At 30.3% G+C, this 20,046-nt stretch overlaps 2 protein-coding genes across 2 annotated transcripts; both read right to left on the bottom strand.

Moving 5' to 3' along the window:
• Positions 1–1,779: 1,779 nt before the first annotated feature.
• Positions 1,780–2,739, bottom strand: LOC129959769 (uncharacterized). Its single transcript, XM_056072661.1, has one exon. The coding sequence runs from the start codon at positions 2,737–2,739 to the stop codon at positions 1,780–1,782; it is 960 nt and encodes a 319-aa protein (XP_055928636.1).
• Positions 2,740–13,801: 11,062 nt separating this feature from the next.
• On the bottom strand, positions 13,802–14,761 carry LOC129959767 (uncharacterized). The gene has a single exon (XM_056072660.1). It carries the CDS (start codon positions 14,759–14,761, stop codon positions 13,802–13,804), a length of 960 nt encoding a protein of 319 aa, XP_055928635.1.
• Between the last annotated feature and the right edge of the window lie 5,285 nt (positions 14,762–20,046).

The following is a 20,046-nucleotide window of genomic DNA, read 5'->3' as shown; positions in this document are numbered from 1 at the left end:
AAAATACTGTAAAATTAATAAATCAAGCTGATAAATAATCAGCCAATAAATAAATCAAGCTGATAAATAATCAACCAAAAAATAAATAAATAAAGCTGATAAATATTCAGACAATAAAAATGAGTAAGGCGCAACAGCCAATATCACCATTAATACCAGCATTCAATAATACACAAACCAAAACTAACTTCAAATTACTAAAAAACGCTGGATAATCAGATTCTTTTGACTCGTAAAATAAGTTAGGATCTTTTATCACAAGTGGACACGTTTAAATTAAGGGTAAATAATATCTTAATTACTTCAAAGATACTTTTACTCTTTCAAATGAAAAACTCACATTTTGTATAACGAACACTCTATTCAAATTATTTACAAGAAGAAAGTAGAAGTTGTAGTTGTTCTCTTTTGACAAGAAACTCCGGGTTGAGTTGTATACAATTTCGCTCGCGTACGCAACACTCCTACCTTTTGAGTCTGAAATTTTAAAACTCAAAACTAAATTAAGATCAAAGATCAAGTCTCTTGACAGTTTTAATCCTGGAAATGTTAACCTGGTTTTCATTCTTAATAATCCATTTTGGTCAACAATATATTGGATATTTTTTAGACCTTCGTTCTTACCGGAAACGAATGATGTTTTTTTTACAATCAACACGATTTTTGTTTCTGCTTCCTTCAGTTTGTCAGGAGTCAGTATGTCTGTTACACGACAAGATTTTGCTAGTTTACTGTTTCTGCAAAACCTGATCATCCATGCATTAACTCGAACCAGCTTCTCAAATGACGAAAATCTTATTAAGAATTCTCTAATGTAAACTGACACAAACAGAGAAGTGACAACTGATTTTTTTTCTTTTCTGCATTGACGACATTCTTGTCAGGGGATAAATTAGACATGGGCCACAATTCTTCTTCCTCTGTTAACCAGGCTGGACCTTCCCACCATCTTCGAGCTATCAAAGTATTAACTGAACAGGCTCTCGAAGGTAAGTCAGCTGGGTTTATATTTCCTGGTACGTGATTCCATTAATGATATTCACTGACCGATTTAATTTCCTTTAATCGGTTCATTACAAACGTTGCCCATTGCTCATCATTTTTAATCCAATACAAACAGTTCATGGAATCTGACCAGTAATAAGCAGGTATGTCACCAAGTTCTTCTAAATCGGTGCAAATACTTTTAGCAAGCCTGAAGCCGATGCAACAACCCAATAGCTCTAATCTGGAAATGGAAATACTTTTTAGAGGTGCTATTCGTGATTTTGCTACTACTAAATGACAAGTAACTCCTTGTTGGTTCACAGATCTTAAAAAAATGCAAGTAGCATAGGCTTGTTGACTAGCGTCACAAAATACATGCAAACTATGTTTTGAGTTCTTATGCCCCTGAATCCATCTTGGTATTTCTAGTTTGTTTAACTGATGTAATTGTCTGTCCCATTTTTCAAATTTATGAACAATTTCTTCTGGAAGAATATAATCCCAATCAGCCTTAATTTTCCACGTTTCTTGGAGCAATATTTTTGGAATTAAAGTTATGGGGGCAGTAATTCCAATAGGGTCAAATATTTTGTGACATTTTGAGAGAATATATCTCTTTGTTACTTTCACAGATTCACTCTGCGTGTCACTTCTGACATCAATTTTTAACGTGTCCCTTTCAATGTTCCAAAGAAAACCAAGAACTGGAACGTCTTGTAAGGTAAGAGAAGCATCTTGAGATTCATTACAATTGTCTTTTAAGGACTCAAAAGAATTGTATTGCCAGCCACGTCAATCAAATTTTCCGAGAGCCATGACTTTTGTGGATTCATTTATAAACTTTGTCAAGTCAGCTTCGCTTTTAACACTAGCCACACAATTGTCAACATACATAGATTTCTGTAGGTGTTGAGCTGTCATCTTGTAGCAATCAGAAGCTCCATCTAATAGGTGATTCAATGTCGCCCCTAAAAGGAATGGACTTGATTTGATCCCAAACACTACGCGGCAATGTCTGTAGATTTTGACATTATTTGATTGGTGGCAAGAATTATTTTGCCACCAAAGAAATCGCAGATAATCCTTGTCACTGTCATTCAGCTGAATCTGTAGAAAAGCTTTGCGTATATCGGCGATCACACCATACTTTCCAATACGAAACCTATTTATTAGGGATGGAATAAGTTCCACAAGGTTTGAACCTGTTATTAGGCAGTCATTTAAGGATGGACTTAATTTCGATTTTGCAGAACCATCGAAGACAGGTCTCATCCTTGTTGTTGAATTATCTTTTATGACAGGTCGATGAGGAAGATAGTGACACTTAGAGTCCTTGAGATCTTCACTATTTAACTCTTCAACAATACCTTCTTTCTTCCAGTCTTCAAAAACATTTTCATAGTCCTGTAGAATACCAAGATTTTTGATTCTATCAACTGTATTTTTCAATCTTTTCTCAGCAAGAGTTTTGTTCGAAGGTAGAACAGGGTGATCTTCTAACCATGGTAGTGAAACAACATATCTACCATCTCCATCTTGTTTAACAGAATTCAAGAACAGGTTTTCGGTTTCTTTCTCAATTTCCATTTGACTTTGTTTATTTGCAGGATCCAATATTCCAAGAGTGTCCAAACTCCAAAGATCACTAATGCTTTTATTGTTCACGTGTAAAGACAGTACTGTCATGTAGCTGTCATTTTTCACTTCATTTTCTAATTTTCCCATAAGAGTCCATCCAAGTAGCGTTTCCATTGCTACTAATCCGCAACTTTTCCAGTAAAAAGTTGACCGGCTATATCAGCACCTATCAACAAATGCACTGAAGACATTGAATCATAGAGACAGACTTCTTTGTCACTAAGAAATATTCCTTTTTCTTCAATCTCTTTGTTCCAAGGTCCAGAAGTCGCTGTTGGTATATCAATACATATTGTCTCTTGATCATAAGCTTCGAAAGAACACTGATAGTCCTTTTAAAAACTGTTTGCATACACTTTGTATAAATGATGTTTCTGCTTACTCTCTATACCACCAAAAAGATTGTGGATCATCTTCAGCTCTAATTGGTTCATAACTCAATTTAGAAGCGGTTGCTTTAGTTATGGAAGATTTTTGGTTGACTGTGTCAATTAACGCTCTCACAGGAAAATTGCCGTCATTACCATAAAGATATACTACTAAAGTTTGCAGAAGAACATCAGCTGAACAAGTTGGATTCGCCAAGGTATTGTATTTTTCCTTTGAATTTGCCACAGCCTTGTTGACTATTTTATCGGAACCAGTGGATTCAAAATGCTTCATTTCAGGACACATAACATTATAATGTTTTCTTTGACACTGGGAACATTTAATTTCATTTGTACACTGCCTTACCATATGTCCAATCCTGAAACATCGATAACAGCATTTCTTCTTTGCCAGCAAAGTTGTTTTTTCCTGTAAATCTAAATTCAAAGCAAGTTTGCAATTTTCACTTTCATGATTCTTTTCGTTGCAAAAAACACAATTAGTAGAGCTTTGACTTCCAGCAAAAAGCCCGGCAGCAGTGTGCATTGGTTTTTTTCAATGAGTAAATCTTAGGAACAGAAAACCCTTTCATGGCCAGACTAATTCGTTCTTCTCCGTTTTTCAAAAACAGCATTAGTTTTTCCAATCGGGATTCTTCTTTTTTATCACTGTAACTATTATTCCTTTGCTAAGCTCTGAGAACTTCCTCGGATAAACAAGATTCAACTAAAGGAAAGTGCATAGCTGCATATTTTTCAGTGGTTACTCCAAAACTTTCTAAAGCTCTAAGCTGTGTCTCAATCCAATCGTACAAAATAGGACGTTTTAACCTTTGATCCCTAGAATTCATAGAAATTGTTAACTTCAAAAGTTCCCGAACATAGAATTCGACAAGTAAGTCATCTCGTCCAAATCGAGATTTTAACGAGTCTATTGCTTTGTGATAATTTTCCTTTGAAGGTGGAAAACTTTCAACTAACTCTCTAGCTCTAGTAGAAAGCAATGTAGCTTGTACCAAATATTGAAGTTTATCAGCCTCGTCAATATTTGGGTCACTATCAATTTTACTAAACTGACCCCAAATTGGCAACCAGTCTTTGATTTCACCACCAAACTTTAATTCCAGTAAAGGTAACTTAAATTTTCTTTTAGAAATACTCTGAACAGAACTAGAGTCATCACTTTCTTCATAGTTATTACTTTCCTTTTTAAAAATAATGTTGATTCGCTTAATTCATCTGCAGCTTATATTCATCTGCAGCAAAAGTTTCAGCATCCAAGTCATCTGGTTTCGTTTCTGTTTCAAGCAACATTAAATTCATAATTTCATCATTCAGTACACAAAGATCGTTATAATTTTCGCCAAGTAGCTCAAATTCGGCCAATAAATCAAAATCGTAAGTTAAATTGGCACCATCTTTAGAAATCACATCATTAATAGTTATATAAACGTGTAAATGCTGAACGTGCAACAGTTCTTTTCTTTTTAAAATTTTCCATTTTTATCTTAAACAAATTCAAAGTACAATAAATTACTTAAATTCAAAATTCACTTGCCCTTTTCTCACTTATTATCCACATCAAATTATACAAGTACTGTCGCGGACGCCATTAGTTACGTTGTACCAGCATTCAACAATACACAAACCGAAACTAACTTCAAATTACTAAAAAACGCTGGATCATCAGATTCTTTTGACATTAGCATGAATTATTATTGAAGTTAACAGTAAAGATTTATTCTAAAATGCTCTGTTTAGAAGAATGAAATTAAATATTTTGCGGATTCTTTGTCTGGATATGTTGCTGAATGCAACTCTCATAAGACATTTTTATACTAACCCTTTATTTATTGAGGGGGACTCTGAAAGCTCCTAATTTTTCTAAAGGCATATAGCATTGTGTTCTATATTTTGCGCAAAATTTAAGGTTTAATTTTTTATATCTTCCAAATTACGATTGAATTTTCAAATATTATTCTAATATTTGACATTTTAATGGTAAAAATAAAATATTTACATTATATCGGTCTTCATCGGGAATTCGTTTCAAATGTTGCAAGAGCAATTTATAATTAGTCAATGTTGATCTAATTTCTCATCAGAATGTTTGCTTCTATTTTACGCTGCTCTCTTACTGCTAACAGACGTATGTCTCTTTGCTCTAATTCTGCAATGGATCATGATGAATAACTTTAACAAAGGGAAAATGGTGATAAATAATTTAAGACAAAGAACAACAACAACAGCAAAAGAAAAACAAAAAATCAAGACGATTAAAAGTTCCAGACATTGCTTGTTTAAGTTAGAATTAACATTCACTTGAAGAAGCAGAGTCCGAATTTGTTAATTAACTTGTCTCTTTTTTTTTTCCCCTTCATTTTCTTAATTCATTATCAAATAATTTATTTGATTAAACACTTTGTGTAATATTGTTTATATATTTAAAGAAACATGTATAGTGGTACCTTACGTAATAAGCGAAATTCGTTCTAGAATCTTATTCGAAAAAATGCTACATCCTTGTTACGCACAAAAAAAAAAAAAAAAAATCTATCCAGAGAAAACCATGTAAAACAGGACAGTCTGTCCCATTACACACACACACTGCATTTTAATGCATGCCTTTTTTTTACAAGAAAACTGTCTAAAGACATTTGTCTTTGGATACGCTTCGAAATTTAGCGAAAATGAAGAATAGCATTATTCGTAAATTAATTAGAATGTGTATAGCTACTACCTTATAAGGGTGATAAGACAGTAACTTTCAGTATCTCCCTTATTTCACTGGAAGGCTGCTGCTCTGTTGAAGTTGTGATTTTCTTTTTTCTAGATCAAATCTAATACTGCAACTTCTTGCTGCAGTACAGAACACACCTCCATAAAGTTTTCGGGAGTTCTTTCTATATTCTTCCGTCAGCTCAATGATGTCGTGCTATCCATCTTTGGCCACATAATCATGACTTCTATTTTTAGGAATTTTTTTTCACTATAATCCTGTTTCTTTGTTACATTTTGTCGATACCACAAAACAAAATTATGATATCACACATCATAACTAAATCTTTCAATTATTGTTCACTTGGTGTCAAATCGTGCTTGGTTTTTAATTTCGCTAAAATTCAACTTTATTTTACTGCAACATAAAGATATCTCTTTACAGAGATTATATATTCATTTGAACTTGAAATAAAAACTGATGTTCAATACACATTTTCATTTTTCAATTATTGAAAAAAATTACTACCTGCATTTTATTTACAAAAATGTTTAATAATTATGTGAAAATTTAAGAAATTATTTGCAAATTACTATCATTTCATTTTATTTATAGCATGATAATTCTAATTTTTATTATTTGGAGGCATTTTTTTTTCAATTGATAGGTGTTTACTTTTATTTGGTTTTGTTAAATGCTTAGAATGAACTGCTCTCTTTTTTTAATGGATTTGATTAATTGTCACATTTTATATGATACCAAGTATCCTAAATGATTTACATGAATATTAAATTGGACTTTATGCCACTGATAACTTAAACAATCTGATTGATTTTGCTCCTGGGTCAAAATATTGGCCTAATATTATAAAAATCTGTTTAATTTTGATTTACTAAGAATTTGGAATATTTAATTTTTTGCACAATAAGTTTCTTTTTTTGATACATTTCGACAGATACCCCATATCAAAGATAATTTACTTAATTATTATACAACACATTTTCAGTGAATGTCTCGTTAATTCTTCATTTAGTGTGAAATCACATTTTGTTTTTAATTTCACTAAAATTCAACTTCATTCCATTGCAATATAAAATTTCTCTCTATGCAGATTACATAATCATTTGATTTTAGAATAAAAAACTCATGCTGAACACACATTTTCATTTTCCAATTATTGATTTAAATTACATACTGCCATTTTATTCACAAAAGCAATTAATAATTGTATATTTAAGTAATCAGTTGCAAATGATTATCATTTCCTTTTGTTTATAGCACGAAAATTCTGGGTAGTTTCAAGTTGAGGAAAATGTTTTCCATAAAAGTTACGGTTTGTATATTTTTCTACTAAAAATATTCTCCATTTATAAATTTGATTATCTGTTATTTTTTGTAATTAGATACCAAGGATAAGATACAAGAATATTAAAATGGAATTCATACCATTAATAGCTTAATAATTTGATTTATTTTGCTCATAAGCCAACAAATTGAACTTATTATAAAAATATATTTAGTTTTGATTCAATAAATATTTGATTTTTTTTTTTTTTTTTTTTTTTTTGCTCAACAAGGGTTTTTTTTTATATATATATATATATACATATTGAATAATACAACATAACAAAACTAACTTGCATAGTTATTATTTCGCACATTCTTGATGACCTCATTTATTGTTCATATGGTGCCTAACCTTCATTCAGTTTTAAATTTCTGCTTTGAAAATGTAGCTTTATTCAATTGCAATATAAAGTGTTCTCACCATGTAGTTTACATATTCATTTGATCTTGGAATAAAAACTGATGTTCAACACACATTATCGTTTTCCAATTATTGATATAAATAGCATACTCCCACTGTATTCAAACAACAGTTTAGTAGTTGTATCAATATTGAAGAAATTATGTGCAAATTATTTTCATTTTATCTTATTTACAGCACATACGAGTCAACTTTTCAATTTTTAATTTGAATTTTCTCTTCAAATTCAACTCAAAATTTCTCTTCAAATTATTCACGTGTTTTATTTTATGTTGTTAAATATTTAGAAAAAAATTTCTTCTCTCTTTTAATGGATTTGACGACTTGTTATATTTTATTTTATACCAAGGATCATAAATGATTTACACCAATATTAAATTGGACTTTATATCATTGATATCTAAATAACTTGATTGACTTTGCATCTAGGTCAATAGATTGAACTAATATTTTAAAAATATATTTAGTTTTGATTTACTAAGTATTTAGAATATTGATTTTTTTGCACAATAAGCTTGTTTCTTTATTACATTTTGATTAATACAACAAAACAAAACTAACTTGCATAATTATAAAATAGAACATCCTTGATGACCTCATTTTTTGTTCATATGGTGTCAAAACTTCATTAATTTTTAATTTATGTTTTGAAAATTCAGTTTTATTTAATTACAAAATAAAGTTTTCTCTCTATGTAGATTACATATTCATTTGAAATTGTGTCACATGAAACGAGTTCCAGCAAAATTCACTTACTTGCTGGAATAAAAAACTCATATTCAAGACAGATTTCATATTTTTAATAATTGACGTTAATTACATTCTGCCTTTATATTTCAACATTTGTTTAAAAGTTCTATGAATATTTAAGAAATTATTATTATTTCCTTTTATTTTAGCATGATGAGTGATTTTAATAAGTGGAGACTTAGAAGTATTTTCTTTAATACAAACATTTCATGTGAACGGTAAAAGTAGAAGTAAAATATTAAAATGAGAATAATGAGATCTAATATTCTGTAGCAGAAGCAACAAGAATAAGGAATAACAATACATATAGAAAGTGATATGTAATTAGTAAATATTTATACATTTACAAAACAAAACATTTGTATGGGCTAAAGAAAAAGTATTTAAATGTTATTTTAATTGAATGATCTATAATTAATTATAATAGAAAATCTTTATAAAGCTGTGTTATGAAGTTTAATATCAATAGATAGATTCCTAAAAATTTATATTTTCATAAAAACCTCTTCTTTTTTAGCAGTTAGTGAATCACAAAATATTAGTTCTATCTTCCCTTTTCTGCTATAGTCTGTTTTGTTTGTTGCTTTTATTGATTGTTCTCCCATTTGTCTCACATGGGATGTATATAAAACTTTTTCTTTGAAAAACCTTGGTCATTGATCAAGGTAATTTTGTTTTAAAAATTAAATAAACATCTCAATATTTAAACCAATAAATATCATGGGAATGATAAAGGTTTCTATTTAAAAATAGTATAAAAATTTTTTGTTCAGTAGTTCCACCTTATGAAAATTTACTTAAATTTCACTTAATTTTTAAATGAAAATCTAATCCAAAAAAGCAGGTGGAGGCACTAATGCACAGATTCCTAACCTCCCAAATATATCTATTCTCAAATCTGGTCACTCTCAACAATTTGTTCTGTATATTGCTATTAGACACACAGATATTGAAACCTCCTTTCTCCTGGCTCATCTGTGGTAGACAATAAATCACTTTATTAATATTTTAATACATTAATTAAGATACTTTTAGATTTTAATATAAAAATTGACGTATAATATAAACTGAAATTTGTTATTTAATACACCATTTGTCCAAATATAATTAGAGACACACAATACTACTCTAAAATAATTTTCAACACTTTTCTGTTATATTGTGATATATTTAAAACCAATTACAATAAATAAATGGAAAAAGAAAGTAATAATGATATTTGTAATTCAAAGTAAGCGTAGGGACTCAGAAAGATGAAAAAAGCTAAGAGAAGTTATAATACAGTGACTCGCAATGATAAATTTAATCATTAAGAAGTATCCCTTAAATTAAGCAACAAGAAGAAAGGCCATTTTTTTTAAACTCAAGAGTTAAATGTTGAATGAAAAATCATCTATACTTTAATTACCCCTCAAGAGATTTAATGAGTGTTTTTCGAGATGATAATGCTAGACTCGTGTCTTCACTTATTTTGCATTTACATCACTTTATTTCTGCATTTACTTTGCGAGCATAAAATTAGTTACTCAGCTCATTTTCTTCAAATGCCTAGAATGTATCCGTTATTATATTAGAAATATTTTCCCACTATCAGCATTAAAATCTGATACTGTTTCATTGTATTTTGATGGCTATAACCCTTTTTGAAATGTTCAGAAGAGCCAGAACCTTTTCCACATAGGCTGGACTACGCTATCAGTAAAATTTTGCTCCCTATCCTAATGTGTTTCTTAGATAGAAATAAACAGGAATTCATTGTCAATATTTATGTTTCCAACTGTTCATCAAGAAACTAAAGACAAAAACCTGCAAGTAAACAGTATTTTCTTTAATACAAACATTTTAAGTGAAAGGTACAATCAGAAGAAATATTAAAATGAGAAAAATGAGATCGGACATTCTGTAGCAGCAACAGCAACAAGCACGAGAAATGAAAAATACATATAGAAAGTGGCAAGAAGAAAAAAAACATTGATTTTATACCGTAAGTTCATGATTTGTTGTATCATTTCTCGAATTCATGTACAAAGGTCCAAATTATAATTCATGTTACTTTTTTCTGATCCCTTTCATTAGAACACATTTAAATATTAAAGATAAGTGTTCATTAAATTTAAAAAAAACATTCAAAATATGAAAGAAAAACAAAAATATACACAACTGCTTCTTAATGTCTTAAGATTAGTTTCGCTCCTTCTTTGCATTTCAACCAAGTCCCTTTCATAACTTTTCATACTTATAAAAGGAAATGTGAAAAATGTTTATATTCAACTTGCAGTATTGCTAAAGAAATGCAAAACACATAAGGTCATAAAAAATTATTTTTAAAAATTCATACAATTAAATATTTACACACCAAATCCCAATCTCAGTTTTTTCGAAAGATAGATTAATTATTAAGTTCATCAGAGGGAAAGCAGATTTCATCCTGCATCGACATTAGTATGTAACACAGATATTAGATATAATTAAAATTCAAATCTAATAATAACTGAGTATACTTTTTGCGACATGCCAAAAAAAAAAAAAAAAAAAAAAAAAAAACCACTACATTTTAAAATACATTATATCTTAAAAAGCACTATTTTCAATTTTTAATCTTATAAAAAAGCTGAGAAAAGAATATACTGGAGTGAAAAACATAATCAGTCTTAATAACATACAGAAATGTTCGAATATTTCTAATGAAAAGAAAGTCTTAGATTTATTTTCTTTAATACAAACATTTTAAGTGAACAATACAATTAGAAGAAATATTAAAATGAGAATAATGAGATCGGACATTCTGTAGCAGCAGCAACAAGCACGAGAAATGAAAAATACATATAGAAAGTGGCAAGAAAAAAAACATTGATTTTATACCATAAGTTCATGATTTGTTGTATCATTTCTTGAATTCATGAACAAAGGTCCAATTTATAATTCATGTTACTTTTTTCGGATTCCTTACATTTGAACACATTTAATATGAACATAAAGTGTTGACTGAATAAAAAAAACTTGAAAATATGAAAGAAACACAAAAATATGCACACCTACCTCTGAATGTCCCAAGATTAGTTTAGCTCTGTAACGATTCGGTTATACCGAGGACTGAACAAGCATTGATTGGGTTTGTAGTCGAATAACATGACCACAAGACAGAAGTAATTACTTATGTCTCGTAGTTGTTAACTGGCTTATAAAACGTCACCACCCCTCGAGTGAGTCGGTGGTCAGACGAACGATATTTTGTCCTGTTTCTTGCTTTTGTTAGTGGGGTAATTGGCTGTTGCGTCTTACCCATTTTTATTGTCTGAATATTTATCAGCATTGTTTATTACCAGTTATATATTATTATTAATCATGATTTGGTGTATCATTTCTTGAATTCTGAACACAAAGTGGTAATGAAATAAAAAAAAAAAAACTTAAAAATATTACAGAAAAACAAAAATATACACACTTGCCTCTTTATGTCCTAAGATAAACTAAGCCCCTTTCATAACTTTTCATACCTATAAAAGGAAATGCAAAAAATGTTTATATTCAACATGCAGTATTGTTAAAGAAATGTAAAACACAAACACATTAGACCATAAATAATTATTTTTAAAAATTGATAAAATTAAATATTTACACAACAAATCCCAATCTCAGTCTATTCCAAGGCCCGCCAAGGTTAAAAAATTAAGTCCTAAGCGAACCGCACATGTATAAAGCGTCCACCCACACCTAAGAAACAGATATCCAAAACACCACCAAGAAAAAAACGAAGAACCAGGAAACCATCTAAAAAAGTTGCCAAAATCAAAAATACTGTAAAATTAATAAATCAAGCTGATAAATAATCAGCCAATAAATAAATCAAGCTGATAAATAATCAACCAAAAAATAAATAAATAAAGCTGATAAATATTCAGACAATAAAAATGAGTAAGGCGCAACAGCCAATATCACCATTAATACCAGCATTCAATAATACACAAACCAAAACTAACTTCAAATTACTAAAAAACGCTGGATAATCAGATTCTTTTGACTCGTAAAATAAGTTAGGATCTTTTATCACAAGTGGACACGTTTAAATTAAGGGTAAATAATATCTTAATTACTTCAAAGATACTTTTACTCTTTCAAATGAAAAACTCACATTTTGTATAACGAACACTCTATTCAAATTATTTACAAGAAGAAAGTAGAAGTTGTAGTTGTTCTCTTTTGACAAGAAACTCCGGGTTGAGTTGTATACAATTTCGCTCGCGTACGCAACACTCCTACCTTTTGAGTCTGAAATTTTAAAACTCAAAACTAAATTAAGATCAAAGATCAAGTCTCTTGACAGTTTTAATCCTGGAAATGTTAACCTGGTTTTCATTCTTAATAATCCATTTTGGTCAACAATATATTGGATATTTTTTAGACCTTCGTTCTTACCGGAAACGAATGATGTTTTTTTTACAATCAACACGATTTTTGTTTCTGCTTCCTTCAGTTTGTCAGGAGTCAGTATGTCTGTTACACGACAAGATTTTGCTAGTTTACTGTTTCTGCAAAACCTGATCATCCATGCATTAACTCGAACCAGCTTCTCAAATGACGAAAATCTTATTAAGAATTCTCTAATGTAAACTGACACAAACAGAGAAGTGACAACTGATTTTTTTTCTTTTCTGCATTGACGACATTCTTGTCAGGGGATAAATTAGACATGGGCCACAATTCTTCTTCCTCTGTTAACCAGGCTGGACCTTCCCACCATCTTCGAGCTATCAAAGTATTAACTGAACAGGCTCTCGAAGGTAAGTCAGCTGGGTTTATATTTCCTGGTACGTGATTCCATTAATGATATTCACTGACCGATTTAATTTCCTTTAATCGGTTCATTACAAACGTTGCCCATTGCTCATCATTTTTAATCCAATACAAACAGTTCATGGAATCTGACCAGTAATAAGCAGGTATGTCACCAAGTTCTTCTAAATCGGTGCAAATACTTTTAGCAAGCCTGAAGCCGATGCAACAACCCAATAGCTCTAATCTGGAAATGGAAATACTTTTTAGAGGTGCTATTCGTGATTTTGCTACTACTAAATGACAAGTAACTCCTTATTGGTTCACAGATCTTAAAAAAATGCAAGTAGCATAGGCTTGTTGACTAGCGTCACAAAATACATGCAAACTATGTTTTGAGTTCTTATGCCCCTGAATCCATCTTGGTATTTCTAGTTTGTTTAACTGATGTAATTGTCTGTCCCATTTTTCAAATTTATGAACAATTTCTTCTGGAAGAATATAATCCCAATCAGCCTTAATTTTCCACGTTTCTTGGAGCAATATTTTTGGAATTAAAGTTATGGGGGCAGTAATTCCAATAGGGTCAAATATTTTGTGACATTTTGAGAGAATATATCTCTTTGTTACTTTCACAGATTCACTCTGCGTGTCACTTCTGACATCAATTTTTAACGTGTCCCTTTCAATGTTCCAAAGAAAACCAAGAACTGGAACGTCTTGTAAGGTAAGAGAAGCATCTTGAGATTCATTACAATTGTCTTTTAAGGACTCAAAAGAATTGTATTGCCAGCCACGTCAATCAAATTTTCCGAGAGCCATGACTTTTGTGGATTCATTTATAAACTTTGTCAAGTCAGCTTCGCTTTTAACACTAGCCACACAATTGTCAACATACATAGATTTCTGTAGGTGTTGAGCTGTCATCTTGTAGCAATCAGAAGCTCCATCTAATAGGTGATTCAATGTCGCCCCTAAAAGGAATGGACTTGATTTGATCCCAAACACTACGCGGCAATGTCTGTAGATTTTGACATTATTTGATTGGTGGCAAGAATTATTTTGCCACCAAAGAAATCGCAGATAATCCTTGTCACTGTCATTCAGCTGAATCTGTAGAAAAGCTTTGCGTATATCGGCGATCACACCATACTTTCCAATACGAAACCTATTTATTAGGGATGGAATAAGTTCCACAAGGTTTGAACCTGTTATTAGGCAGTCATTTAAGGATGGACTTAATTTCGATTTTGCAGAACCATCGAAGACAGGTCTCATCCTTGTTGTTGAATTATCTTTTATGACAGGTCGATGAGGAAGATAGTGACACTTAGAGTCCTTGAGATCTTCACTATTTAACTCTTCAACAATACCTTCTTTCTTCCAGTCTTCAAAAACATTTTCATAGTCCTGTAGAATACCAAGATTTTTGATTCTATCAACTGTATTTTTCAATCTTTTCTCAGCAAGAGTTTTGTTCGAAGGTAGAACAGGGTGATCTTCTAACCATGGTAGTGAAACAACATATCTACCATCTCCATCTTGTTTAACAGAATTCAAGAACAGGTTTTCGGTTTCTTTCTCAATTTCCATTTGACTTTGTTTATTTGCAGGATCCAATATTCCAAGAGTGTCCAAACTCCAAAGATCACTAATGCTTTTATTGTTCACGTGTAAAGACAGTACTGTCATGTAGCTGTCATTTTTCACTTCATTTTCTAATTTTCCCATAAGAGTCCATCCAAGTAGCGTTTCCATTGCTACTAATCCGCAACTTTTCCAGTAAAAAGTTGACCGGCTATATCAGCACCTATCAACAAATGCACTGAAGACATTGAATCATAGAGACAGACTTCTTTGTCACTAAGAAATATTCCTTTTTCTTCAATCTCTTTGTTCCAAGGTCCAGAAGTCGCTGTTGGTATATCAATACATATTGTCTCTTGATCATAAGCTTCGAAAGAACACTGATAGTCCTTTTAAAAACTGTTTGCATACACTTTGTATAAATGATGTTTCTGCTTACTCTCTATACCACCAAAAAGATTGTGGATCATCTTCAGCTCTAATTGGTTCATAACTCAATTTAGAAGCGGTTGCTTTAGTTATGGAAGATTTTTGGTTGACTGTGTCAATTAACGCTCTCACAGGAAAATTGCCGTCATTACCATAAAGATATACTACTAAAGTTTGCAGAAGAACATCAGCTGAACAAGTTGGATTCGCCAAGGTATTGTATTTTTCCTTTGAATTTGCCACAGCCTTGTTGACTATTTTATCGGAACCAGTGGATTCAAAATGCTTCATTTCAGGACACATAACATTATAATGTTTTCTTTGACACTGGGAACATTTAATTTCATTTGTACACTGCCTTACCATATGTCCAATCCTGAAACATCGATAACAGCATTTCTTCTTTGCCAGCAAAGTTGTTTTTTCCTGTAAATCTAAATTCAAAGCAAGTTTGCAATTTTCACTTTCATGATTCTTTTCGTTGCAAAAAACACAATTAGTAGAGCTTTGACTTCCAGCAAAAAGCCCGGCAGCAGTGTGCATTGGTTTTTTTCAATGAGTAAATCTTAGGAACAGAAAACCCTTTCATGGCCAGACTAATTCGTTCTTCTCCGTTTTTCAAAAACAGCATTAGTTTTTCCAATCGGGATTCTTCTTTTTTATCACTGTAACTATTATTCCTTTGCTAAGCTCTGAGAACTTCCTCGGATAAACAAGATTCAACTAAAGGAAAGTGCATAGCTGCATATTTTTCAGTGGTTACTCCAAAACTTTCTAAAGCTCTAAGCTGTGTCTCAATCCAATCGTACAAAATAGGACGTTTTAACCTTTGATCCCTAGAATTCATAGAAATTGTTAACTTCAAAAGTTCCCGAACATAGAATTCGACAAGTAAGTCATCTCGTCCAAATCGAGATTTTAACGAGTCTATTGCTTTGTGATAATTTTCCTTTGAAGGTGGAAAACTTTCAACTAACTCTCTAGCTCTAGTAGAAAGCAATGTAGCTTGTACCAAATATTGAAGTTTATCAGCCTCGTCAATATTTGGGTCACTATCAATTTTACTAAACTGACCCCAAATTGGCAACCAGTCTTTGATTTCACCACCAAACTTTAATTCCAGTAAAGGTAACTTAAATTTTCTTTTAGAAATACTCTGAACAGAACTAGAGTCATCACTTTCTTCATAGTTATTACTTTCCTTTTTAAAAATAATGTTGATTCGCTTAATTCATCTGCAGCTTATATTCATCTGCAGCAAAAGTTTCAGCATCCAAGTCATCTGGTTTCGTTTCTGTTTCAAGCAACATTAAATTCATAATTTCATCATTCAGTACACAAAGATCGTTATAATTTTCGCCAAGTAGCTCAAATTCGGCCAATAAATCAAAATCGTCCGTTAAATTGGCACCATCTTTAGAAATCACATCATTAATAGTTATATAAACGTGTAAATGCTGAACGTGCAACAGTTCTTTTCTTTTTAAAATTTTCCATTTTTATCTTAAACAAATTCAAAGTACAATAAATTACTTAAATTCAAAATTCACTTGCCCTTTTCTCACTTATTATCCACATCAAATTATACAAGTACTGTCGCGGACGCCATTAGTTACGTTGTACCAGCATTCAACAATACACAAACCGAAACTAACTTCAAATTACTAAAAAACGCTGGATCATCAGATTCTTTTGACATTAGCATGAATTATTATTGAAGTTAACAGTAAAGATTTATTCTAAAATGCTCTGTTTAGAAGAATGAAATTAAATATTTTGCGGATTCATTGTCTGGATATGTTGCTGAATGCAACTCTCATAAGACATTTTTATACTAACCCTTTATTTATTGAGGGGGACTCTGAAAGCTCCTAATTTTTCTAAAGGCATATAGCATTGTGTTCTATATTTTGCGCAAAATTTAAGGTTTAATTTTTTATATCTTCCAAATTACGATTGAATTTTCAAATATTATTCTAATATTTGACATTTTAATGGTAAAAATAAAATATTTACATTACATCGGTCTTCATCGGGAATTCGTTTCAAATGTTGCAAGAGCAATTTATAATTAGTCAATGTTGATCTAATTTCTCATCAGAATGTTTGCTTCTATTTTACGCTGCTCTCTTACTGCTAACAGACGTATGTCTCTTTGCTCTAATTCTGCAATGGATCATGATGAATAACTTTAACAAAGGGAAAATGGTGATAAATAATTTAAGACAAAGAACAACAACAACAGCAAAAGAAAAACAAAAAATCAAGACGATTAAAAGTTCCAGACATTGCTTGTTTAAGTTAGAATTAACATTCACTTGAAGAAGCAGAGTCCGAATTTGTTAATTAACTTGTCTCTTTTTTTTTTCCCCTTCATTTTCTTAATTCATTATCAAATAATTTATTTGATTAAACACTTTGTGTAATATTGTTTATATATTTAAAGAAACATGTATAGTGGTACCTTACGTAATAAGCGAAATTCGTTCTAGAATCTTATTCGAAAAAATGCTACATCCTTGTTACGCACAAAAAAAAAAAAAAAAAAAAAATCTATCCAGAGAAAACCATGTAAAACAGGACAGTCTGTCCCATTACACACACACACTGCATTTTAATGCATGCCTTTTTTTTACAAGAAAACTGTCTAAAGACATTTGTCTTTGGATACGCTTCGAAATTTAGCGAAAATGAAGAATAGCATTATTCGTAAATTAATTAGAATGTGTATAGCTACTACCTTATAAGGGTGATAAGACAGTAACTTTCAGTATCTCCCTTATTTCACTGGAAGGCTGCTGCTCTGTTGAAGTTGTGATTTTCTTTTTTCTAGATCAAATCTAATACTGCAACTTCTTGCTGCAGTACAGAACACACCTCCATAAAGTTTTCGGGAGTTCTTTCTATATTCTTCCGTCAGCTCAATGATGTCGTGCTATCCATCTTTGGCCACATAATCATGACTTCTATTTTTAGGAATTTTTTTTCACTATAATCCTGTTTCTTTGTTACATTTTGTCGATACCACAAAACAAAATTATGATATCACACATCATAACTAAATCTTTCAATTATTGTTCACTTGGTGTCAAATCGTGCTTGGTTTTTAATTTCGCTAAAATTCAACTTTATTTTACTGCAACATAAAGATATCTCTTTACAGAGATTATATATTCATTTGAACTTGAAATAAAAACTGATGTTCAATACACATTTTCATTTTTCAATTATTGAAAAAAATTACTACCTGCATTTTATTTACAAAAATGTTTAATAATTATGTGAAAATTTAAGAAATTATTTGCAAATTACTATCATTTCATTTTATTTATAGCATGATAATTCTAATTTTTATTATTTGGAGGCATTTTTTTTTCAATTGATAGGTGTTTACTTTTATTTGGTTTTGTTAAATGCTTAGAATGAACTGCTCTCTTTTTTTAATGGATTTGATTAATTGTCACATTTTATATGATACCAAGTATCCTAAATGATTTACATGAATATTAAATTGGACTTTATGCCACTGATAACTTAAACAATCTGATTGATTTTGCTCCTGGGTCAAAATATTGGCCTAATATTATAAAAATCTGTTTAATTTTGATTTACTAAGAATTTGGAATATTTAATTTTTTGCACAATAAGTTTCTTTTTTTGATACATTTCGACAGATACCCCATATCAAAGATAATTTACTTAATTATTATACAACACATTTTCAGTGAATGTCTCGTTAATTCTTCATTTAGTGTGAAATCACATTTTGTTTTTAATTTCACTAAAATTCAACTTCATTCCATTGCAATATAAAATTTCTCTCTATGCAGATTACATAATCATTTGATTTTAGAATAAAAAACTCATGCTGAACACACATTTTCATTTTCCAATTATTGATTTAAATTACATACTGCCATTTTATTCACAAAAGCAATTAATAATTGTATATTTAAGTAATCAGTTGCAAATGATTATCATTTCCTTTTGTTTATAGCACGAAAATTCTGGGTAGTTTCAAGTTGAGGAAAATGTTTTCCATAAAAGTTACGGTTTGTATATTTTTCTACTAAAAATATTCTCCATTTATAAATTTGATTATCTGTTATTTTTTGTAATTAGATACCAAGGATAAGATACAAGAATATTAAAATGGAATTCATACCATTAATAGCTTAATAATTTGATTTATTTTGCTCATAAGCCAACAAATTGAACTTATTATAAAAATATATTTAGTTTTGATTCAATAAATATTTGATTTTTTTTTTTTTTTTTTTTTTTTTGCTCAACAAGGGTTTTTTTTTATATATATATATATATACATATTGAATAATACAACATAACAAAACTAACTTGCATAGTTATTATTTCGCACATTCTTGATGACCTCATTTATTGTTCATATGGTGCCTAACCTTCATTCAGTTTTAAATTTCTGCTTTGAAAATGTAGCTTTATTCAATTGCAATATAAAGTGTTCTCACCATGTAGTTTACATATTCATTTGATCTTGGAATAAAAACTGATGTTCAACACACATTATCGTTTTCCAATTATTGATATAAATAGCATACTCCCACTGTATTCAAACAACAGTTTAGTAGTTGTATCAATATTGAAGAAATTATGTGCAAATTATTTTCATTTTATCTTATTTACAGCACATACGAGTCAACTTTTCAATTTTTAATTTGAATTTTCTCTTCAAATTCAACTCAAAATTTCTCTTCAAATTATTCACGTGTTTTATTTTATGTTGTTAAATATTTAGAAAAAAATTTCTTCTCTCTTTTAATGGATTTGACGACTTGTTATATTTTATTTTATACCAAGGATCATAAATGATTTACACCAATATTAAATTGGACTTTATATCATTGATATCTAAATAACTTGATTGACTTTGCATCTAGGTCAATAGATTGAACTAATATTTTAAAAATATATTTAGTTTTGATTTACTAAGTATTTAGAATATTGATTTTTTTGCACAATAAGCTTGTTTCTTTATTACATTTTGATTA

The sequence above is a fragment of the Argiope bruennichi genome, chromosome X2, assembly GCF_947563725.1.
Source record: "Argiope bruennichi chromosome X2, qqArgBrue1.1, whole genome shotgun sequence".
Classification (NCBI taxonomy): Eukaryota; Metazoa; Arthropoda; class Arachnida; order Araneae; family Araneidae; genus Argiope; species Argiope bruennichi.
Note: the sequence above shows the minus strand (reverse complement) of the source record. Positions and strands in the feature narration are given on the sequence as shown.

Excerpts from the sequence above, each read along its gene's own strand:
- LOC129959769 (XM_056072661.1), bottom strand. The coding sequence starts at position 2,739 with ATGGAAACGCTACTTGGATGGACTCTTATGGGAAAATTAGAAAATGAA.
- LOC129959767 (XM_056072660.1), bottom strand. The coding sequence starts at position 14,761 with ATGGAAACGCTACTTGGATGGACTCTTATGGGAAAATTAGAAAATGAA.